General features: G+C 37.6%; 1 protein-coding gene and 1 pseudogene across 5 annotated transcripts in view; one reads left to right on the plus strand and one right to left on the minus strand.

Moving 5' to 3' along the window:
- PRKX (protein kinase cAMP-dependent X-linked catalytic subunit) overlaps positions 1-25,646 on the minus strand; it is a 197,740-nt gene that overhangs the window by 48,648 nt on the left and 123,446 nt on the right. For all 5 annotated transcript variants that reach the window (XM_056807225.1, XM_056807224.1, XM_056807228.1 and 2 more), the window contains exon 3: positions 24,164-24,427. In XM_056807225.1, coding sequence (XP_056663203.1) covers positions 24,164-24,427 — 264 coding nt within the window. The remainder of the gene's footprint in view (positions 1-24,163; positions 24,428-25,646) is intronic.
- On the plus strand, positions 19,547-20,173 carry LOC103099239 (phosphatidylinositol-glycan biosynthesis class F protein-like; annotated as a pseudogene).

Here is a 25,646-nt window from a genome sequence, read left to right on the forward strand (position 1 = left end):
AGAAAAGATAGATTGGGGCCAGGTTGTTCAAGGTTTAAAAGTTAAACAGAGTATTTAATCTTATCATAAAGGAAATAAGAAGCACTAGAGCTGACCAAGTAGGGGAGTCACATAGTCAGAGCTGCCAATAGACAAGGAATAAAGAAAGTTATGAAGGTAAAATGGACAGTTTTTATTACATAAAATTGATATTTTTTACACAAACAAAAAGGGTCCAATAAAAATTAGAAGAATAGTAAAAAGGAGAAAAAAAAATTTTAGTAACTCTGATAAAAGAGATCTTATATTCACTATATCTACAGAACTAATTTTGATATTTGAGAACAGCCAATCCCCAATAGACAATGAACCAAATCATACAAAAAAGCTCTCAAGAAATCTAAGCTATCAACAGATATTTGGAAAAATAAAACTTCAAATTTCTAATAATGAGAGAAATGCAAATTAAAATAACTGAGATTTGACCACAAATGATCCAAAATGTGAAAAAAAGTGGAAAAGAACAATCTTTGGAAGACTATGGGAAAGTATGTGAATTGATTCTGCCTCAAAAATAGTTTCAAACTATACCCCAAAAGATACTAAATTGAGCAAAAACCCTTTGACCCTGCAGGCAATGCAATGACAAGGCCTCTACCTCTAAGAAATCAGATAAAGGAGAAAATGACCCACATGTATAAAAATATTTGCAACAGATCTTTTTTAAAGTGGCAAAAAATTGGAAACTAAAAGGATATATATCCATTAATTGGAGAATGATTGAGCAAATTATGATATCTAAATCTAATGAAATATTATTGTGCCTTATGATATAATGAAATTATTATTTTAGCCATACTTAGAAAAACAATTTATGCAATAATACAGAAGAAAAATAGAGAAAGCTTAAAAAACTTTAATCAAGAGGTCTAGTTAAGAAACACACTTTAGACTACCATGATGGTGAGGTGAGGAGAATCAACTCAATGTTCAGAATGAGATTATACAAATTAAAATAACTCAGATTCTACCACAGATTCGTAACATGGGTAAAAAAAAAGGTAGAAAGAGACAATTATTGGAAGACTATAGGAAAGTATTTGAATTGATCAAATGTTAATTAATTTAACTTATAAATTAGATTAACATACTGCACATAAAGCAGTTGAAATGTTCTATGTGTGGCTGATAGACTAATATGATTCAAACAGTTATAAAAATATTTTCCCTTTCTTGACTTCAGAAAGCAGTCCCCCCTCCCCTGATTCTCCCAATACTATTTGTTATCTGTCACCTTTTTTGGCACCTCATCCTCCTTGAGGCATTACAAAGCTTCTGTCCTTTGCCACTTTCTTTTGTCTTTTGTCTGGCAACCTTTTTTTTTTTTTGGCAATTCACTCCTATAGCTTTGGTCATTACAACTGCACATATAACACCAAAATCTACATCTCTAGATCTGACCTCTCTTGAAAGTGCAAGATCCAAAAATCATTGCAAACAAGTGCAAAAGTACAGAAATAATAATTGCAACCTTCTCAGACCACAATGCAACAAAAATAATAATTAGTAAGAAACTTACATATAATAATAAGTAGTAACTTAAAAAATATAAATTGCCTAGACTAAAAGAAGAAGAAATAAATTACCTAAACGACACCATATCAGAAAAAGAAATTGAACAAGCCTTCAAAGAACTCCCTAAGAAAAAATCCCCAGGTCCAGACGGATTCACTATGAATACTATCAAACATTCAAAGAACAGCTAACCCCAATACTATACAAACTATTTGACAAAATAAGCCAAGAAGGGGTTCTAACAAATTCTTTTTACGACACAAACATGGTACTAATCCCAAAGCCAGGCAGGTTAAAAACAGAAAGAAAACTATAGGGCAATCTCCCTAATGAATATAGATGCAAAAATCTTAAATAGGACACTAGCAAAAAGACTCCAGCAAGTCATCACAAGGGTTATTCACTACGATAAGATAGGATTCATACCAGGAATGCAAGGATGGTTCAATATTAGGAAAACCATCCACATAATTGACCATATTAAGAAGCAAACCAACAAAAATCACATGATTATCTCAATAGATGCAGAAAAAGCTTTTGACAAAATACAACACCCATTCCTATTGAAAACACTAGAAAGTATAGGAATAGAAGGGCCTTTCCTAAAAATAATAAACAGTATATACCTAAAACCATCAGCAAACATCATCTGCAATGGGGAAAAACTCAAAGCCTTCCCAATAAGATCAGGAGTCAAACAATTATCACCTTTATTATTTAATATTGTACTAGAAGCACTAGCAGTGGCAATTATAGAAGAAAAAGAAATTGAAGGTATTAAAATTGGCAATGAGGAGACCAAGCTGTCACTCTTTGCAGATGATATGATGATTTACTTAAAGAATCCTAGGGAATCAACCAAAAAGCTAATCAAAATAATCAACAACTTTAGCAAAGTTGCAGGATACAAAATAAACCCACATAAGTCATCAGCATTTCTATATATCTCAAACTCAGTTCAGCAGCAAGAATTAGAAAGAGAAATTCCATTTAAATTCACCCGAGACAATATAAAATACTTAGGAAAATATCTGCCGAGACAAAAACAGGAACTATATGAACACAACTACGAAGCACTCTCCACACAATTAAAACTAGATATAAACAATTGGAAAAGCATTGATTGCTCATGGGTGGGACAAGCTAACATAATAAAAATGACCATCCTACCCAAACTTATATATCTATTTAGTGCCATACCCATTGAACTACCAAAAAACTACTTTACTGAATTAGAGAAAACCATAACAAAGTTCATTTGGAAGAATAAAGGATCAAGGATATACAGGGAAACAATGGAAAAAAAATACAAAGGAAGGTGGCCTTGCAGTCCCAGATCTCAAGCTATATTACAAAGCGGCGGTCATCAAAACAATTTGGTACTGGCTAAGAGATAGAAAGGAGGATCAGTGGAATAGACTTGGGGTAAATGACCTCAGTAAGACAGTCTTTGACAAACCCAAAGACCCCAGCTTTTGGGACAAAAATCCAGTATTTGATAAAAACTACTGGGAAAATTGGAAGACAATGTGGGAGAGATTAGGTTTGGATCAATACCTCACACCCTACCAAAAAACTAGATAAAATCAGAATGGGCGAATGACTTGAATATAAAGAAGGAAACTATAAGTAAATTAGGTGAACACAGAATAGTATACATGTCAGACCTTTGGGAAGGGGAAGATTTTAAAACCAAGCAAGAATTAGAAAGAGTCACAAAATGCAAAATAAATAATTTTGGCTACATCAAATTAAAAAGTTTTTGTACAAACAAAACCAATGTAACTAAAATTAGAAGGAAAACAACAAATTGGGAAACAATCTTCATAACAAAAACCTCTGACAAAGGTCTAATTACTCAAATCTATAAAGAGCTAAACCAGCTGTACAAAAAATCAAGCCATTCTCCAATTGAAAAATGGGCAAGGGACATGAATAGGCAATTTTCAGTTAAAGAAATCAAAACCATTAATAAGCACATGAAAAAGTGTTCTAAATCTCTTATAATCAAATAAATTCAAATCAAAACAACTCTGAGGTATCACCTCACACCTAGCAGATTGTTCAACATGACAGCAAAGGAAAGTAATGAATGCTGGAGGGGGTGTGGCAAAGTAGGGACATTAATGCATTGCTGGTGGAGTTGTGAACTGATCCACCCATTCTGGAGGGCAATTTGGAACTATGCCCAAAGGGCAATAAAAGACTGTCTGCCCTTTGATCCAGCCATAGCACTGCTGGGTTTGTACCCCAAAGAGACAATAAGGAAAAAGACTTGTACAAAAATATTCATAACTGCACTCTTTGTGGTGGCCAAAAATTGGAAAATGAGGGGATGCCCTTCAATTGGAGAATGGCTGAACAAATTGTGGTATATGTTGGTGATGGAATACTATTGTGCTAAAAGGAATAATAAAGTGGAGGAATTCCATGGAGACTGGAACAACCTCCAGGAAGTGATGCAGAGTGAGAGGAGCAGAACCAGGAGAACATTGTACACAGAGACTGACACATTGTGGTACAAGAGAACATAATGGACTTCTCCAGTAATGGCTTTACAATGTCCCTGAACAACCTGCAAACAACTATCCTCAAGCAGAGGACAACCTGAGGGAGTAAAAACACTGAGGAAAAGCAACTGCTTGACTACAGAGGTTGAGGGGACATGATTGAGGAGAGACGCTAAATGAGCACCTTAATGCAAATACCAACAAAAAGGAAATGGGTTCAGAACAAAGACACATGTGATACCCAGACGAATCGCTCGTCGGCTAGGGAAGTGGTGGGGGGCGTGGGGGGAAGAAAACGATCTGTTTCCAATGAACAATGTACGAAAATGACTAAATAAAATAATGTTTTAAAAACTAAAAAAAAAAATGCAAGATCCACATGTGCATCTGCACAGAAGAAATCTCAATTTGGATATTCATTATATTTTTCCCAAATCTTCTAATTTCAAACTGTCAGTAGTATTTACTCTCCCATGTTCACAATACTTCCTTCTCTCTCATCTTGAATCAAACTTCATCATCTCTATGTCTTTGATCTATTTTTTCCTTAAAATTCCCACTGCTACACCATTTGCTACTTGTTTAGACTGTTACGATAGTCATCTTACCTCCACTTCCAAATCATGTTTTGTTTTGTTTTAAACTGCCAGACTTTTCTTCCAGGTCATGCTATTTATTCTCTTCAATAGATACTTTTTTATGCAAAAAAAAAAAAGATGTTTTTTACCTATTACATGTAACAACACATTTCTTCATTAAGTTTTCCAAAGTCATATGATTCAAATTATTTTCCTCCCTTACCAGAGTTGGCAAGCAATTCAATTTGGGTTATACATATTATCATGCAGAACACATTTTCATGTTGTTCATTTTTGTAAGAGAATAATTATATAAAACAAACCCCCCCCAAACAAATAAGTGAAAAATAACTGGCTTCGATCTGCAGTCCAACTCCAACAGTTTTCTCTGGAGGTAGACAGCATTCTTTGTCACAAATCCCTCAGAATTGTCCAGAATCATTGTACTTTGGGGAATATCAAAGTCTTTCACAGATAATCATTGTACAACACTGCTGTTACCGTGTACAATATTCTCCTGGTTCTACTTATTTCACTCTGTATCAGTTCATATAGGTCTTTCTAGCTCTTTCTGAAATCATCCTGTTCATCATTACTTACAGCACAATAGTATTCCATCACCATCATTTCTTCAATCTTCATCATCTTCTTCTTACTGTTTACTGGGTAAACCTCTAATTCTTTTGAGCAGCATTTGAGGTCCTTTATTGAATCCTACCACATATAATCGATGCTCTAGTCTAGACCCCACCATATTTTATCTTTTCTCATGCTAAGCCATGTATTTGGAATGCCCTTCTCTTGCCACCTGAATTGCAATTAATCTTTAAAAGTCCAACTTCAGTAACATCTCTTCCAGGAAATTTCCCTGGTACTTCTTATTCAAAAATGAGTTTCTCTTCCTTCAACCTAACATATCACTTCACTTGCATATCTCTTATGCACATACCTTGTAATATTTTGTACTATAATTATTTTTGTATGCCATCTCAGTACTGAAGATCCATGAGAGCAGAAGCCAGAACAAAAAACATAGATTTACAACTAAAAGAAAATTTAGAGTCCATTTAGTCTCATTTTACAGATGAGGAAACTGAAGCTCAGATATGTTAAAAGATTTCTCATAGGCAGTGCCAGAAATCAAATCTTAGGTGCTTTGTTTCTAAACTTGTAGGTCTTTCTATTGCACTACATTGCCTCCTCTTCTCTTAGAACAATGCTCTAAAATTAGTAGGTGTTTAAAGAACACTTTTGAATGAATGAACAAAACCAAAGGGTTTCTGGGGAAAGTACTCTTATTTTTGTGGTTGCTGGCAGATAAAGGCATTTTTTAAGGAACTAAATTAGTGAAACTAAGATTCAGAGGTCACTCATAGTGATCATACATAGAGGTCACACAAGGGATTCTTAAAGTAAAAGTAGAGAGGAAATAGCATGATAGAAGCTTTGTAGCATTTAAAGTAGGTGAATAAAAAGGAGGATGACATGCCAATTAAGGGGATAGAAAATAATTTTAGTATCACAGATAAAGAGCAATTAATAACACAGAAGAACTACTTAGGATGGAAAACAGGCATCATCAAAGAGAGAGAGAATGCTAGCAAGGAATAGATAGTAAATGGTGTCAGTGTTACATGGTGATGTATGAGAACAGGTCACAGAACTAGGTAAGAAAGTGGTCCTTAATACACTTCAATAGCATAGTTTGAATAAATCAATGGTCTTATCTTTTTTCTAGAATAGAATTCCCAATATTACCACTTGCAGTAAACATCTGGAACACTTAAGTGTTATTTTTCCCCCGAATTATTTTTCAATTCAATCTTTCCTTGCCAAAGTACTACATCTTCTTTCTGTGGCAGACAAACAAGAATAAGTATTCCCTGAATTAAGAGGGAGAGGGGGGAAACATTAAAAAATCAAAGGGACTGAAACAAAAGGTGGGAAATAAAAGGTCTTTACAATGATCAGTTGAAAGTGAGAAGAGGGGGGGGCAGCTGGGTAGCTCGGTGGATTGAGAGCTAGCCCTAGAGATGGGAGGTCCTAGGTTCAAATCTGGCCTCAGACACTTCCCACCAAGTCACTTGACCCCCATTGCCTAGCCCTTCACTCTTCTGCCTTGGAGTCAATACACAGTATTGACTCCAAGACAGAACGTAAGGGCTTATTAAAAAAGAAAGAAAGAAAAAAGAAAGTGAGAAGAGGAAAATGTGTGATTGCCAGTCAAAAAGTCTTTGCTTTAGGATTTTTTTTTATTCAAATCATGTTTTCATAATGCATAAGAATATACCGACAAGGTATATAAATCTTTTTATATAAAGAGTCTCTTCAAAACTCATGACCATCTACTCTTGGACAGTTTTGCATTAGGCAGTATACCAGTTAACTCTCTAAACAGTTACAATTGAAGGTATGATAGAGCAAATGTGGGCAATGAGATCTACTTTTATAGGATTCCATTAATCATGTTAAAATATCCATTAAACATGTTAAACCTAGAAAATACTTGACATGAATGAAAGCATCCACCAAATGATTGTATCATTAGCTGATCACAGATCTATCATAAAAAAATGGCCCATCAGAAAGGTAATTATAAATCTATCCCAGAAAAATCAGAAAGGCTAGTAGCCATGTAACTTTCAACGATAACAGAGTTAAAAGTTAATAAAATTGGGGGGGGGGGGGTAGAAGTAAGTGCCAGGCCTAGAGACAGGAGGTCCTAGGTTCAAATCTGGCCTCAGATACTTCCCAGCTGTGTGACCCTGGGCAAGCCACTTAACTCCCATTGCCTAGCCCTTACCACTCTTCTGCCTTGGAACTAATACACAGTATTGTTTCCAAGACAGAAGGTATGGGTTTAAAAAAAAAAGTTAAAATTTTGCCGTCTCATTAGCACTTGTAACTAATGGTACCCGGTCTGTGTACAAAATAGCAATGAATTAAAAAAATTAGTATATCCCTGGCATCAAATAAGCATCAAATTTGACATATTAAGCCATAAAATGATAGTGCAATACCACGTATTTTGCAGAAACAAGATCAGGCAGCATAATTTCTAACATTACAGTAGGAAAAATCTACCTTCAATCTCTTTAAATTGACAATAAATAGGGGCACAGAAAAGAGATAACAACACAAGCATCTTTCATAACTCCTCACAGCACATTTAGGGTGGCAGAGAATATTTGGAAGAATTCATAACTTGTATGCCAAGACCATGGATAATGTCTGTCTAATCTACTCAAAAGAGCATCTACTACCACAGAGAGTCCCATGCAAGCAGGGTTCACTAAATACTTTTATATGATGAGGATCAATCCAGTCAGAACTAAGGGTTCAGTCACTATGAAGACTGCTTTGACCACTGATGGACACTGCGATATTCTATTTCCTGCCTCCGTGTCCCTTCTAAATAATGGTCTCTCATGTCTTGCAGGTCACTTCTCATCACTATAGAACATGCTCTGGAATTACTATCCCAACCTTAACTCAAACTGGTATGCTAGGTACCCAGTGGTGCCATTATTACATCTCCTCTCAGGGTCCTAGGTTAGCCTTAAGAGAGGAGGGGATATCTTTGCAATGCTCTATTCGATGATTCCCCACTGGTTTCTTTCCCTCATTTATTATCATTCGATAACCATTAGTCAGCTAGATTTGTTTTGAATTGTGATAATATATTTGATACAAAACATTCCTCTCCTCTCTCTCCCCTTTCCCTCAACTCTACCCACACCCCACAAGCACAAATACAGTATAGAGAAGAGAGAGCTCAAGGTTAGAATATGAGTGGCAAAAGAAGATAATACAGCTCCCACAAGTCCTTTTCCTAGAGACCTCAAAATATCTTCTTCATATAATATTGCTTTTCTGACAATCTTCTTGTAGACCTTGAATCTGCCCTGTCTCTTTACACATCTAATATATCCTTGTTTCTTAAAATATACACTGCCTTGAGTAGCTGAAAAAATCTTCCAGACCTTTGGAAGCTCACAAGGTCCTTCTCCAGCCAAAGTGGGGCAGATCATGAGGCCAAGTATGTGGTTTTTCTCATCCCTGCCTCCCCAGGATTCCTTTCTGGGGTCAACAGACAGACACATTCATTTCTCCATTTCAAACAATCTTGTTCATTTTATACAATCCCCAAACTTCATGACCAGGTCCTTCAATCAATCAGAATAGGCTCCTCTAAGTCTCAGCTGATAATATGCCTCCATTTGCAACGCAGCATAGTGTGTTAGAAAGAGTAAATGATCTGGCAATCAGTGTTGCTATTTAGTAATCATTTGATCTTAGACAAATAACTTAGCCTCTCAGAGTACCAGTTAGTTCAACTGTAAAATGGGGAATAGTTGTATAATCTGTCTCATGGGATTTGGGGGAAGAAAGAACCTTGAAAATTGCAAAGCGCTATCATGCTCTCTAGCTATATCACTAAGGCCTCTTATTTGGAGTGTATGAGGTATTCAGGGAGGGGTAGTATCTCTGGTATGGAGGGCTTGTCATGCCCTCTTAGGGCAGCTCTCCAGCCTCTGACCCCCACCTGACATCCAGCTCTCACTTGTGGCTCCCAGTAGCTGCTAGCATGTGGCAGCGGCCACAACCTGGGCAATGGCTTCAACAGGCTGGCTAAACCTTGTGAGGGTAGCCATCGGGTCGTCGACCCCTGGTGAACCAGAGCTTTGCACACCCAGTATGTGAAGACTGCTTCGGAGGAACAGGCAGAAGAAACCAACAAGAAGGTTCAACGGCTGAGAGGGCGATGCAGCAAAGCACTGTGGAGTGCTCAGGGTGTGTTGGAGCTCAAAGGACAACACGGCCATCCAATGCAGCTGAGGAAGTCTTCAGGTGTAACAACTTTTCGTGACACTGGACCCAGGCTTCCAACGCCGAGAAAGTGGGACTGTCTCTGTGCATCGGCTTTTCCAGTTAAATCTCCTTCACGCACAAGTGTCTTTGTGCACACTCATCTATCCTAACCCCGTCCATCCTCTTCAAGACCTGCGGCGATGGGGGAGTGGCGACGCAACAGGTGGAGGTGACCACTGGCAGTTGGAGTCACGATCCTGCACGTAGGCGGCCCACGGACCAGTGGTCGCTCGACCTTGTGGGCAGCAGGGACGTTCGGCAGCAACCTGGGCGACTGAGCAGCCTGCTCTAGGACAGCACTGCTCACCCTAATCAAGGAAGGGGACTAGAAAAGGTGTCCCAAACATTGCCTGCCCTACAAAACACCCGGTCAGCACACCGCGGCTGGCGGGTCATCCCTTTAAGCGGTCGAAACCAAGGAAAAAATACAAAGAAACTCCTACTAGGAGCATGGAACATCAGGACATTACTTGACAGAGAGAATACCCCAAGACCTGAGAGAAGAACAGCTCTAACTGATAAAGAACTGGCACGATATAATATCGACATCACAGCCTTAAGCAAAACAAGCTTACCAGAAGAGGGATCACTCATCGAACCCACCACTGGATACACCTTCTTCTGGAAAGGTAGAACCTCAAATGAAGACAGAATCCATGGTGTTGGCCTGGCCATCAAGACCAGTTTGCTCAAACAGCTGCCAGATTTGCCTATGGGCATCAGCAAGAGGCTCATGAAGATCCGTTTGCCTCTCAGCAAAGACTGGTATGCCACAATCATCAGCGCATATGCCCCAACACTGACCAGCACAGAGGAGACCATCAAGCAGTTCTACTCTGACCTGAGTGCCGTCCTGCACTCAGTGCCCAAAAATGACAAGCTGATACTACTAGGAGACTTCACAAAGCCTGTGTTGGCCAGGACCATGAAAGATGGAAAGGAGTGCTTGGCAAACACGGCGTGGGCAAAATGAACAACAACGGCCTACTACTACTCAGCAAATGCTCAGAGTTCGAACTCACCATCATGAACACTGTGTCCAGAATGGCGAACAAATATAAAACAACATGGATGCACCCACGATTAAAACAGTGGCATCTCATTGACTACATCATTGTACGTCGGCAAGACATCCAGGATGTACAGATCACCAGAGCCATGAGAGGAGCTGAATGCTGGCCAGACCACCAATTGGTTAGAGCGACTCTTCAAATGCGCATTGCGCCTCGCCATCCAAAACGCGCCCAGACAGTCCGCACATTTTACAACGTGAGTCATCTTAGAGATTCATCTTATTTGCAAACATTCCAGTCCTGCCTGGACGACAAGGGACCACTCACTGGAAGCTCAACCGAGAAATGGAACCAGTTCAGAGACGGAGTGAAGGAAACATCAAAGGCAGTCCTAGGCCCCAAACAACGCAACCACCAGGACTGGTTCAACAAGAACAAGACTGCTATTGAAGACCTATTGAGCAAAAAGAACAAAGCCTTTATGGAGTGGCAAAATAACCCAAACTCTGCTCCTAAAAAGGACAGATTCAAGTCTCTCCAAGCCAAGGCACAGCGTGAGATCAGGAAGATGCAAGACCGATGGTGGGAAAAAAAGGCAGAAGAAATCCAGCGATTTGCTGATACAAAAAACGACAAACAATTTTTCAGTGCCCTCAAGACTGTCTATGGGCCATTAAAACCCACTACCACTCCCTTGCTATCCTCTGACGGTGACACTCTCATAAAAGATAAAAAAAGGCATCAGCAACAGGTGGAAAGAACACTTCAGTCAGCTTCTCAACCAACCCTCTTCAGTCGACCAAAGCGCCCTTGACCAGATCCTCCAAAACCGCACCACTGAACACCTTGACGTCCCTCCTTCAATAGAGGAAGTCCAAAAAGCCATTAAACAAATGAGTGCAGGCAAGGCACCCAGTAAAGACAGGATCCCAACCGAGGTGTACAAGGCCTTAAATGGAAAGGCGCTCCAGGCATTCCACATAGTGCTAACCAGCATATGGAAAGAGGAAGACATGCCCCCAGAACTCAGAGATGCCTCCATCGTAGCCCTATACAAGAACAAAGGTGCACGAGCAGCCTGTGACAACTACAGAGGCAACTTACTACTCTCCACCCCTGGAAAGATCCTCGCCTGTGTTATACTCAACAGACTCCTGTTATCTGTTTCAGAGCAGAACCTGCCTGAGTCACAATGTGGTTTCCAACCAGATCGTAGCACCATCGGCATGGTCTTCACGGTGAGGCAAATGCAGGAAAAATGCCTTGAGCAGAACCTGAGTCTCTACATTGTCTTCATAGACCTGACAAAGGCATTCGACACAGTGAACAGGGACGCATTGTGGGTGATCCTTAGCAAGCTCAGTTGCCCAGCAAAATTCATCAAACTGATCCAGCTCTTTCATGTCGACATGACAGGGGAAGTCCTATCTGGTGGAGAGACTTCTGATCGCTTCAACATCTCCAGTGGCGTGAAACAAGGCTGTGTCCTCGCTCCGGTACTATTCAACCTATACTTCACCCAAGTATTTCGACATGCTGTGATGGATCTAGACCTGGGCATCTACATCAAATACTGACTGGATGGCTCACTATTCGACCTTCGCCGCCTGACTGCAAAAACAAAGACAACAGAGAGACTCATCCTAGAAGCTCTCTTCGCAGATGACTGTGCTCTCATGGCCCACCAAGAAAATCATCTCCAAACCATTGTGGACAGGTTCTCCACCACAACAAAACTGTTTGGCCTGACTATCAGCCTCAGCAAAACAGAGGTGCTGTTCCAACCTGCACCAGGGAGGCCAATGAACCAGCCATGCATTACAATCGATGGCACGCAGCTTTCTAACGTCAACACTTTCAAGTACCTGGGCAGCACCATCACCAAAGATGGGTCCCTAGACCACGAGATTAATGATCCAAAAGGCCAGCCAGGTACTCGGGCGGCTATGCTCCAAAGTCCTCCAACACAGGGATATAAGCACTGCGACGAAGCTCAGAGTGTACAACACAGTGGTTCTCAGCTCGCTCCTGTACGGTTGCGAAACATGCACACTGTACCGGAAGCACATGAAACAGCTGGAACAATTCCACCAACGCTCTCTCCGGTCAATGATGAGGATCTGATGACAGGACTGAATCACCAATCAGGAAGTCCTCGACAGAGCCAACTCCACCAGCATCGAAGTCATGGTCCTCCAAACCCAGCTACGATGGTCTGGACCCGTTATCCGCATGGACCCACAGCGAATACCAAGACAGGTATTCTATGGTGAACTGTCAGCTGGACTCAGGAAACCAAAGAAAAGATTCAAAGATCAGCTAAAATCAAACTTGAAGTGGGCTGGCATTACACCAAAGCAACTAGAACTCGCTGCCTCTGACAGAAGCAGCTGGCGACCCACATGCAGCCGCCACCTTTGAAGATGAACGACATCGATGTCTTGCCGCTGCGCGTGAACACCGACACCAGGCCACAACCGCACCTCCCATAACAACTGGTGTCCCATAACCCATGTGCCACAAACTCTGCGCCTCAGTCTTTGGACTTCAAAGCCACATGAGGGTACATCAATAGATGATAATGCACAAAGACAATTGTCATTCTCAGTCACTGAGAGACTACCACTAACTAACACTAAAGGCCTAACTTTTAGAGCCCAGTTCAAATTCAAACTCTTCAAAAACAAACTTTAAGAGGGCAGCTGGGTAGCTCAGTGGATTGAGGCCAGGCCTAGGGAAGGGAGGTCTTAGGTTCAAATCTGGCCTCAAACACTTCCCAGCTGTGTGACCCTAGGCAAGTCACTTGACCCCCATTGCCTAGCCCTTACCATTCTTCTGCCTTGGAACCAATATACAGGATTTATTCCAAGATGGAAGGTAAGGGTTTATAAAAAAAAAGAAAAAGAAAAAAAAGAAACAAACTTTAACTATGCCTATCTACATAGATCTCCCTTCATATTGTATATACTGCTTATTTAGCAATTAATTGCCTATCATCTTTTATTTTATGTAATTGGTGCGCTTACTTGCTTAATAGTTGGGTTTTTTTTTTCCAAGTCAAATCATCATTACTAAGCAGTCACTCTGTGCTAGGCATTATGTCTGTCAAGCAATGGGAATATACACAAGCATAAAAACAGTCCCTGCCCTCAGGAGTTTACCTTCAGAAAGTAAAAACAATGCAAAGCTAAGAAGGGATAGGATGAGATAAATTACTGGGCAAGGAAAGTCTACAGAAGTAGAGAATCAGAGGTAGAGTATACTTCTAGGGTGAGGAGGCAAGGGGTCGAGTTAACTTCCAGGATGAAAAGGTTTGTTATGACATGGTGGAGAGAATACAGAGTCAAGAGTAGAACCTGGAGAACAATGAAGATATGGCTGACCCAGCCACTTTTCTTAAAGTGGAGGTTCTGGGAAAAACCAATCAGAGGAAGGAAATGTACTTCCAAAGTGAGGTCAGGGACCAGTGAACGTCCCAGAAAAAGGTATTTCTGGGACAGAGAAAACCTCTAATGTGGCATGGCAGAGAAAATTCTTTCACTTATTCTTTACTCAATTAATTTTCTACTCAACTCTAAAATTCTAAGTTATGGAGAACATGTTATGTGCATTAATTAAAGGGAGTTTCCTTGACAGGAAGTCTTTATACTACAGATGCAATTTTTTTTTTTACCAATTTCTTAGAATCATATGATTGTATACCCAGAAAAGTATCTTAAAGATCATTTATTTCACTGTACCAATTGGAAAGTAATTGAACTCAGATCTTTCACACTCCAAGTCCAGATCTCCTTACACCTAGCTAAATTTAATTTCTTCTTTCTGTTGATCGAGTGAAACAATACGGATACCTGACTCAGCTGGCACAGGAAGGAATATTTGGTTTACTGAATTTATCAACTGATTCATTTTAATATATAGAAAAATCCCATGAGGACAGCAAAGTAGGTGGATGCAAGCATACTGATTGGTTGCCTAATAGTACTTTGCTAATCACAAATCTTAAACCCTGGGCCAACATATTTAGAAAATGACTGTAAAAAACACAATTTAAAAGTCATCTATGACAATACAAGGTTTAATCTGTTCAGTTAAATAAAAAACTAAGAACCTCAGTCAATTCTTCCTGTAGTTAAAAAAAATGATGGCTAAGAATCCTAGGACAAATAAAAGGTGTTTTCCAAAATCAAGACTTAGACATTCAGGAAGACTAAAATTACTGTATGGATTTCAGAGTAACCTTAATATACTTTTATATACAATAGGTTATAAAATAATCAGCTTTAACAAGGTAGTAGCCAAAATCTGGTTTTCTCAGCTAGTGGTAAGTGAATGGGCAGAAGGCAGAGGAAGCTAGATTAGATGCTGAATTGTTTTTAAGTCTTCACTTCCCTCCAATATTCACTGAGGTTTTAAGGGATGTGAGCCAATAAGGGAAGAATAAAGGATGCTGATGTAGCAATCAGGTTAAGTAACGCATGTGTAGTGGAGTCAGTTATCAAAGCTGTTTCATTTCCTCCAGGACATATGAAGCACATGAGCAGGATTGGAGAAGGTAGATGGTATGGGTTCCCCAAGGTTTGGCTTTGGCAAGGTATAAGTGGGATTTGAACAAGGGAGCAAAATTCAAGCATTAAAGATAGTGTACAATTGAGTTGATCAACCAGTCTGTCTGTAAAGGAAAACTGTATAAAGGAAAAAAATAAGACTAGAGCAAAGGTAATAAACAAGAATAGGAAAGGATAGAGGCACGGTTTTGGTCACCAAGAGAGAAGCTATCCTATCCAACTTCTCATCATTCACAAATTTAATAATCTTTCTTTATCCACTTTAGTGAGAAAATAATGAACAGAAGAGGGCAGGCAACAGAGCATAATGGCGCTGCATTATAAACCTCACCAGGTTAACATAAATTCACTACTTTTTGCATCTGTTCATTCAACAGGTTTTGAATTTCTGTAACTATATAATCATCTAACACAATTGAGACTAGACTGCTATAAGATAAACAATGAAGGGCTGCTGGGTATTAGTGACTACTATAGTGCCTTTATAATTGTTCCTATTCAGTCATTTCAGGGGAGTCAGACTCTTTGGGGTTTTCTTGGCAAAGACACTGGAGTGGTTTGCTGTTTTCTTCTCCAGCTCATTTTACAGATGAGGAACAGAAGCAAGCAGGTTTAAGTGATTTGCCCAGAGTCACACAGCTTGTACGTGTATGAAGTCAGATTTGAACTCAGGAAGATGAGTCTTCCTGGCTTCAGGCTGTCACTCTATCCACTGAGCCACCAAGTTGCTAAGAAACACCCCTTAAATACTGTATTTAAGAATACTAATAAGAATTAATCAAATTGGTTGACACTTTAAAGAATCTTCCTATTTTTTCCCCTTAGTAACTACTTATAGTAATAACTTTTGTGCAGGAGTGAATATAATTCTTCACTGTCCATCAATATCCCCAATCCCACATTTTAATCCCACATTTCCATTTGCTTAAGTGAGCTGTTTACACCTGAAATTCAACATGCCTTGAAATCATCTTTTCTTCCTTCTCTTGTTATTTCCCATTCCACTCAAATTCTATTATTACTAGGAATAAATATAAAATATTCTGACTTTTAAAAGCCTTACCTTTTCTTTCTAATCTTCTTACCCTTTATTCCCTCTATGGACTATGCTACGCTGCATTGTCCTTCTTGCCATGCCTTTCACACAACACTCAATTCTCCTAATTCTGTGCTTTTCCCTAACTGCTTTAAATGCTTTTCCTTCTTGTTTCCAGTTCCTGGCTTTCCTCAAGACTCAGCTCAAATCCCACAAGAAGCCTACTTTTATACCACTTTTGCCTTCCCTTTCAAATTTCCTTCAACTTACAAAGTATATATCTTGTATGTAGAGGTTTTGCTTATTGTATCCATGAAAATGGGAACTCCTTGAGATTACATACCATGGTTTTGTCTTACTTTGCATTCCCAGGGCCTACACCATTCCTGGCCCATTGATATTGTTCAGTTGTTCAGTTATGCCTACGTGATGCCATGGACTTTTATCCATGGGATTTTCTTGGCAAAGATATTGGAGTAGTTTGCCATTTCCTTCTCCAATCTGCCCCTTTTTTACAAATGAGGACTTGAAGCAAATAGGGATTAAGTGCCTTGCCCAGGGTCACACAACTAGTAAATTTTAAGGCTAGATTTGAACTCAGAAATTCCTAAGTTGAAGATTGGTGCTTAATCCATTATACCACCTAGCTGCCCTAGTTGGCTCATAGGAGAAGTGCTTAATAAATATTCATTATACAGATAAGGAAACTGAGGCAAACAGAATTAAGTGACTTTCCCAGGGTTACACAGCTAGTATGTGTCTAAGGCCAGATTTGAATTATGAAGATGTGTCTTCCTGATTCTAGGTCCAATGTTCTATCCACTGTGCCACCATGCTGCCCAACAGAAAGGATAGGGAAATATAAAAAAGATTAAGAAGACTTGGGATTAAGATTTCACTTCATTAATTACTATCTACATAATGCTGGGCAAATCATTTACCCTCTGTTCAATTTTCTTTCTTTTTCTTTTTTTAAACAGAGATCCCAATATCTGTTGGTGATGGAATACTATTGTGCTGAAAGGAATAACAAACTGGAGAAATTCCATGTGAACTGGAACGACCTCTAGGAATTGATGCAGAGGGAGAGGAGCAGAACCAGGAGAACATTGTACACAGAGATGGATACACTGTGGTACAACTGAATGTAATGGATTTCTCTACTAGTAGCAATGCAATGATCCAGGACAATTCTGAGGGACTTATGAGAAAGAACACTATCCGCATCCAGAGAAAGAACTCTGTGGGAGTAGAAACACAGAAGAAAAACGTATGATTGATCACATGGTTCAATGGGGATATGATTGGGGATGTTGACTTTGAATGATCACTCTATTGCAAATATTAATGATATTGAAATAGGCTTTGATCAATGATACATGTAAAACCCAGTGGAATTGCTCATCAGCTCCAGGAAGGGAAGAGGAAGAGGGGGAGGGAAAGAACATGAATCATGTAACCATAGAAAAATATTCTAAATCAATCAATAAAAAATTTAAAAAGAGATCCCAAGATTATCATGAGAATCAAATAAATCAATTACTTTCTTTGTTTCCCTCTATACCTTTCTTTCCCCCCCCCCTCTTTTCCTTTCTGTCTGTCTCACACACAGAGAGACATACCAAAGTTATTTTTGCAAAATTATAACATTATTTACAAAGCATTAGGATTATTCTGGCAAAACACTGACAAGGTCTTTCATGATAGACTGATGACTAAGTTAGAGAAATAGAGACTGGATAAGTATATGGTTAAATAAGCTTCAAAACCTAACAGAGTTTTTGAAGTGGAAAAGCCCCCAGAGACCATCTAATTAATGCCCTTCAGTTTACAGATGATGAAAATGAGGTCTAAGGGGTTAAAAAAACCAAAGTTACAAAACTGGAATCTCATAGTTGAACAACTATAACCAAAGAATATTGGTTAATAGTTTGGTATCAACCTTGAAGAAAATCTCCATTGTCTTGCCACAGGATCTATGTGTCCTTGGTCCTACTCTCTATTTTCATCATCAAGTCTGTGCAGCACAAAAAGCATGGAAAGATAGCTTATACAATGGGTGAAAAATCAAGATTCCAGCCTTGATAGCTATAACATGTGGTCTTAGTTCAGATAAAGAAATTTACCAGGGATTTTTGGTTTTGCTTTTTTTTTTTAATATAAAGTAAATTTCAAAAGTAAAGGATTGGGGGTTGGGGGGTGGGGAGAGACAATTACTATTATGGGAGTAATATGCCTGAATTAAGCCCAGTCTATAATACTTAGTTTGACACTTTTAGTGCTTTAAAAAATAATGTGTGTGTGTGTGTGTGTGTGCGCGTGTGTGATCAACTATGACATAGCTGCCATGAAAAAGAATACAATCTGAGGAGTATTAAGAGGAGTACAATGTCCAGCTCACAGGGCTGAATAATAATTCTACTGTTTAAAGCATGATAGTAGATTCATAAATACTGATTGAATTGAAGAAAAGCAGTTTCAAATCCTAAATCTGCTAATAACTAGCTGGGAGGAAAGAGAACCTATACAGAGGCTATGCTATATGAAGTGAAAAGAATGTTGAACCTGGAGTAAAGAGATCCTGGATTCAATCCTGCCTCATATACTACCTGTGTGAGCCTTAGCAAATAAGTCACTTCATCTTTCTTAAACTGTTTTACTCAGCTATAAAATGAGAGGTTTGGGGGGCAGCTGGGTAGCTCAGTGGATTGAGAGCTAGCCCTAGAGACGGGAGGTCCTAGGTTCAAATCTGGCCTCAGACACTTCCCAGCTGTGTGACCCTGGGCAAGTCACTTGACCTCCATTGTCTAGCCCTTACCACGCTTCTGCCTTGGAGCCAATACACAGGATTGATTCCAAGACAGAAGGTAAGGCTTAAAAAAATAAAGAAATAAAATAAAATAAAATAAAATAAGAGGTTTGAACTTGATGACTTCTAAATGGCCCTTCAATCTCTAAATCTATGTTGCTAATAATGATCATGATCAAAGCATTTTATTTCTGTGTCTTGGTTTCCTTACATGTAAAGTGAGAGGATTACACTAAATTTCTATGGCACTGGTTCTAACATTCTATGCTTGTGATTCTTGTTTAGGTTCTGCTGCAGAATTCTCTGATATAGAACATACAAGTCATTAAACCAAACCAAAACTGTGTATTGTCCTGAGGGTAAAGGATTCAGATCTCATGATCCCCTTCCTTCCCTAGGAAGTCCTAAGATTTAAATTAATATCCAATAGCTCCAAGTATTATATTTTATAAGATTTATTAATAATTGAGTTTCCTCGGTCCCAAGACTCAGGTAAGATAGGACAGCGAATCCTTCCAGCCACCATGACTGCTTGTGCTATGTTCAAGCTTGGGCCCTGCTGTGCTCTTTCGCCATAGGGAGGGGAAACATCTTCAAGGAAGCACCATGAAAGATGCTGATATCAAGAGACTGTTTTATGTTCCCATTTTCTGTACAGTTTCCATTATTCTGACTACCTTCATTCCATCTTTCTTCTTGGAGGATTTCTCAGTCTTGGAAACACACCTGACATGGTTATGCATCTGTTCTATGTAGCAATTGTCAATGTGGTATCATATTTATAAGTAAAAACAAATCCATCTTCTAAGAGAATCTCAATTTTTCACAAAATATCCAGACTTCTGAAATCTTGTGTCTACTGTTATATATCTTTCCTATTCTTTCATGCAATTATTGTTCTATACGGAGCTCCATTGACAGAGTTGATGCTGGAAACATTTTTATTTACTGTTACATTTGAACCACATTACCTTGTCTGTGTTTATTGGGCCCAAACATTAAAGCATGGCATGAGTTTTCACTAGAAATGGAGCTACATCTATTTGGGATAATAGTCTTCAGATCACCACAATGTCCAGTATGATAGGAGCATGGCTTGGAGCATTCCCTATTCCATTGGATTGGGAGAGGGCCATGGCAGGTGTGACCCACCTTTTGGTATATGGCTGGTCTTCTCATCCCCCCGTATGGATTTACAGGAACAGGAAACAGCTCACATACAAGAGTAGATAAGTGGAGCAAAAAGAGGTGTTTCTTTCTGCTTATCCCATAAAGACTGTGCAGAAATTTATGCAGTCAAAGCAGAAGATTCAAACCTTCTGAAGTATTACTACAGAGCCAAGCAATTTCATTTACAGCATTTTTTATGGAGTTGCAAGATGATGTGGTTGTAGCTTTTTCAACTATGAGACCCCTGAGATACTGTACCTTCTAGCTGAAAAAAAAGTATTTGTAACAGAAAAAAAAAAGATTAATAATCACTTGAAGTAGAAGAAATAAAAAGAACAAAGTACAAAACTTAAGTATGACCACATGTGTAAAATTCTGCTGCCTGGCACTCACTCAACTTCTCTACCAGCTGCCTTCCTGGGAACAGAGAGAGGACAGAGCTACACTTAAAACTTTATTTCAGGATGGAACGTTAAAAGGAAAGTGGAAAGATGGGAAAGAGAGTTCTGGAGAGCAAAATTCTAATTACACAGACTCAGTAGTCAATAAATGAACAAGTATCCAGTAAGCACTTTCCATGTACTATCGGTGTTGAAGGGATACAGAGACAAAAATGAAACATCCCCTGCTCTTAAGGCACTCAGAATCTCTAAGTCTCTTTACTCATCCCCAAACAGACTTAATTAAGAAAATGTTCTCATATGTAGCCTTGATTCTGTCATGCTGATGGCACTGCCCCATAGTTAAGCTGGTACATCAGAGTCAAAAAATACTGACTGTTAATATTCTAATTATCTAATGTAAAGTTTCAGAAATTAAAAGTTAAGGATTTTTATACTCAATTTATTCCAAGATTATAAAATTCATCACAAAACAATGTTTAATGTGCTGTTCTAGAACAAATCTTCAATTAAAACTAAACATAACTTTTCTTCTTAGACTAAAGACAATATTTTTTCTCCTAAGTTCAAATACAAAAGAAAGTTGAAAAAACCCTATTAGTTTTAGACCCCAAGACCCTTCAAAGACCCAAAAAGAAATGCAAAAAATAATTAAACCATATGAAGAAAAATGATCATAATCAATGTAGTGTAGAATGTTTTAAATAAAATACTACTGTTAAAATATATTTATGTAAGCAAATGATACATTTATAAAATGTGCCTAATATCATAGAAAACTATTAAAATGTAAAATTTGCCTTGTATTAATGAAAAATTCTAAAGTTTTCTTAAATAAATATTTATTCTAAATTTGCTTAAACCACATTTTTCTCCTTTACTATAAGGAAAAGCTTACTACTTCTAGATACCTATACAAAGACATTACATTTATCTTCAACACAAATTATTCTACCTCATTTCTATTGTCCAAATCTTACCCAACAATCATGTATACCTGTAGCTAAACCTAAAGAAAGAGTTTGGGCCAGCTACTACTACATTAAGAATGAGCTCAAAAGAGGATGTCATTTATGAAAGAATTTAAATTGGTTCTCTTCTAAATCTACTTGACATTAATGAACCCTATATAGAGGCCGCAGAAAGAACTAATAAAATTTCTCATCAAACTACGACACATAATAGGAGAGATTTAAATTCATTTTTCCCATGATTACATCAATACAGTACCAAATATCTTTGGGCATATCTGGCCCTCTCAGTTTTCAATTAAAATACGATTAGGACATTTTTTTTTTGCTTTGTACTAATAATTATGTTTCATCAGCTACAAGACACAAGGAATTATTATAAAGGCAAAAATAAATGATCAATAATTTAAAGAAACAATTCCATTGCTTCTATTTTAATACATTTTCCATCAAAACCTTTTTTTAACATTAGCCATAAAGCCTCAGTTTCTTCATCTGTCACATAAAAGGCTTGACCTAGATGGTCATGAAAAGTGATTTGTCTTCACAGATGAAAATTCACAACAGCCACAGTGTGGCAGCACCTACATTCTAAAACCAGATTCTTAAAATTTATCAAGTCATGATTATTACTGTTCTTCATAATGTACTTCTTTTATTCTATCCTTGTGGATCTAAAAATTAAAACTTTTCAAGGGAGGGGGTAACTGCTTCATAATACATTTAAAATAAATATTTAAGAAATAATTTCATTAAAACAAATATACATAGTCCCTGCAACTAAAATGTTTGAAGGATAATAATTGAATAGCATTACTTCCTCCATGAAAACATGTCAACTTTTCCTGAGAAAGCCAAAGTAGAAAAATAGATATTTATAGAATGCTTTAAAGATTGGCATACCTCTTTATTTGACCTTATGTTAGAAAAGTTTTCCATATAATTTATCTGTCAAATAACTAAACACTTTGTGCCAAAGTATTTTAACAAATGAACAGACAGATATTTTTGTATAAATCTTTCTAAATTGAATTATACAGTTCTCTTTCTTCAATATTCAGAATAAAATTTAATAACATTCAGAATATAATTGATTATAATACAATATTCTGTATATAATTTCTTTTCTTTGATTACTCATGCTTTAATTACGAACATCAATTATCATAATGTGCTGTAATACAGTAATGCTCTCAGGGCTTAGTAAGTTGTATGGGAACAAACACTAAATGATCCCAGACTGTTGTTCTTTAAGATGTTTCTACTTTTTATATTTGTTCTCTCTCTTATCAAAATAACTTCTTATGGCTGAAAGATTACCTGTCTTTAGTAGATCATTTCCTCTTGTCTCCAAGTAGTTATTGAAGGATAAAAGTCAAATGGCTAAACCTCTTTTCAGTTGGGTAAAAAACTAAGAATCAGTGACTCTGAATAGGAATTTGTAGGTCTCTCCTATGGAGAATAAGAACTCTGTGGCAGCTGTTCCTGTCGTTCAGAAGCTGGGTTCCCCCCTCCCCCTTACTTCCAGGTCTCCCAGCTATAAGCCAGATGGTGGAGTTTTCCAAATACCTAATTTCCCAAAGAGTAGAACTTTTCCATAGTTAGGCTTTCCTTCTGCCACCTGCTTAAAGAGGCCTAGTTTTCTTGCTGCTTAAAGTAGTGTTCTCTCTCATGAGAATAGATTCTGTTTTACCTAATCTTCCTATAAATAACATAGGGAAAAGAACACTTGACTTGAGCATCAGAAATGGCCTGAATTAAAATCTCACCTCCAACATTTATGTTGTATGTATGGCAGTGGACAAATCCACTGGCCCTGCTAAATGCTGCCTCTTCAGTTTCTTCTTTTGTGAAATGTAGGTAATAAAAACTTTGGGTCCTCTACCTCCTAGGATTATTGTGAGGAATAAATAGGATAATAAGTATAAGTGCACCACAGACCTTAAACTGTTCCATAAATTTTTGCTACCACATAAGTTTCCTTTCTAGTAGTTTAAATTAACTGCATAGTCTAGTGCTCTTTACAACATTCCTAATTCACCAAGCATAAGGCATATAATCATTTTAGGAGGTTAGGGGGAGAAGGGCATAAATTTGAACTTAAATTGACATAGGTTAGATGATCAGTACTACAACTACGGGTTTGTCAATGCTCAACCCTGTTCACTTTCCTAAGGTATTTTTCTATTTCAATTTTGAATTTAACTCCTAAAATAGTACTTCCTGTAGGAAGTTTCAGAATCACAGACTTGGAAAAGACCAAAAAGGACATCTCTACAAACTCTTAATCTGAATAAGAATCTTCCCTAAAAGGAAGAACATAGAACTTCCCAAAGGAACTCACTCTACTATATGAAAGGGCTGTTACTAAGTTTTTCATCATGTCAAGACTAAATCTGTCTCTTTAAACACTCAACCAATATTCCTGGTTCTGACTTCTAGAACCAAGTATACCTAGACTACTATTGCTGCTTTCCAAGAATATGTGATATTGCTAGTTAATTAACCTGCTCATTACCTGTGAAGGTAATTCTATGTAATCAACATATGCATTTTAGTCATGTAAAAAAATGAATCTTATTCATCAAAACAGGCAATGATAGAAATGGTACAAGAAGTCAGCAAACATTTTTAAACCATTAACTTCATAATTTTCAAGATTAAAAGAGTTTATATCTTACCTGTCTACTAGCTTTTTAGCAAATCCAAAATCTGTGAGCTTGATATGACCTTCTTTATCTAACAATATATTTTCAGGTTTTAGATCTCTGTAAACTATTTCTTTGGAGTGCAGATATTCTATTGCACAGATAATCTCTGCAGAATAAAATAGTCCTGTGCTGTTATTGAACCGTCCCATGTTTCTCAAGTAGCTGAAAAGTTCTCCTCCAGGAACATATTCCATTAACATGTATAAAAATCTTTCATCATGATAGGTCCAGTATCTGTAATATATAATTATATATTTTGTTAGTAAATCATGAGCCACACTGATTTATATATATATATATACATATATATATATATACATATATATATATGTATATATATATATATATATATATATGAAGCAAAATTTCCAAGTTATCCCTTAGGAGAAATCATTTAAATATCACAAATAAAAAGTGAAAACATATCTCATGTTTTCAATATACATCAGATAAAAGTGATACTATTTGGATTAGCATAAGAATTTTATCCCCCAAAAGTATAGAGTCCAAAAGCACAAAAACAAACAAAAACCCCCCAAAAAACAGAATTTTAAAATAATTACCTATATAAGATGGCATTAGAGAAGTAGCCTGGGTAGCATTAAGTAATAACTCACGATATTTACATATAGAGTATAAAGTAATAAAGAATAAAATATGGAGGGAGAAATACACAGAAAAGGGGAGGGGGGAAGGAGCATTAGAACTAGAATGTTCTTGGGACCACTAATTCAACATTTTAATTTACATATAGGAAACTGAAGCCCAAACAAGCCAAATGGCTTATCCAGGACTACAAAGCTTAAGGGACAATGGCCATTTTGTATTCTAAAAAATGTGACATTCTGTTAACTAAGAAAAAGAAAATGAAACAAAGCAAAAAAACCCACAACGTTATGAGAGGACTACAGTGGTGAAATCATTTGATTAAAATAACACAACTTGATGAGAAACATCAACTATGTGTCAAAAGAAGTTTGTAATTTCTTAGGTAAAAAAAAAAAACATAAACATTTTAACAACGTCTGAGTGAGGCACATCTTTACATATAAATGGCCACTTATACATTGCTGTTTTTCCCTTACCCCAACCCACCAAAGGCTCTTCTGTTATCCCAACTTGTGCCAATCTAGCAATGAAAGTGTCCTGGCACAGTGAGAAAATGTCTGACTAGTTGTCTCTCTTCTATACTTCATTCCCATTTTATCCTACGTATCAAATTTCCTTGTGAAGATCATACAGGAGTTATGCTTCTATTTTTTCTTTAACTACTTGGAGCTGATTAAATTATATCTGATGTCAATGTGTAGCATATATACATAACCCTTCCCCTTTTCCCCTTGATATTCTTAATCTAATTCTCTATTCATCTTATTTTTGAGATTTAAAAAAATTTAATTGCTCAGTATTTGGAGCCATATGAAATAGCTCTAGTGGTTTTATACTTTTAGCA

This window comes from Monodelphis domestica, chromosome 8, assembly GCF_027887165.1.
Source record: "Monodelphis domestica isolate mMonDom1 chromosome 8, mMonDom1.pri, whole genome shotgun sequence".
Lineage (NCBI taxonomy): Eukaryota > Metazoa > Chordata > Mammalia > Didelphimorphia > Didelphidae > Monodelphis > Monodelphis domestica.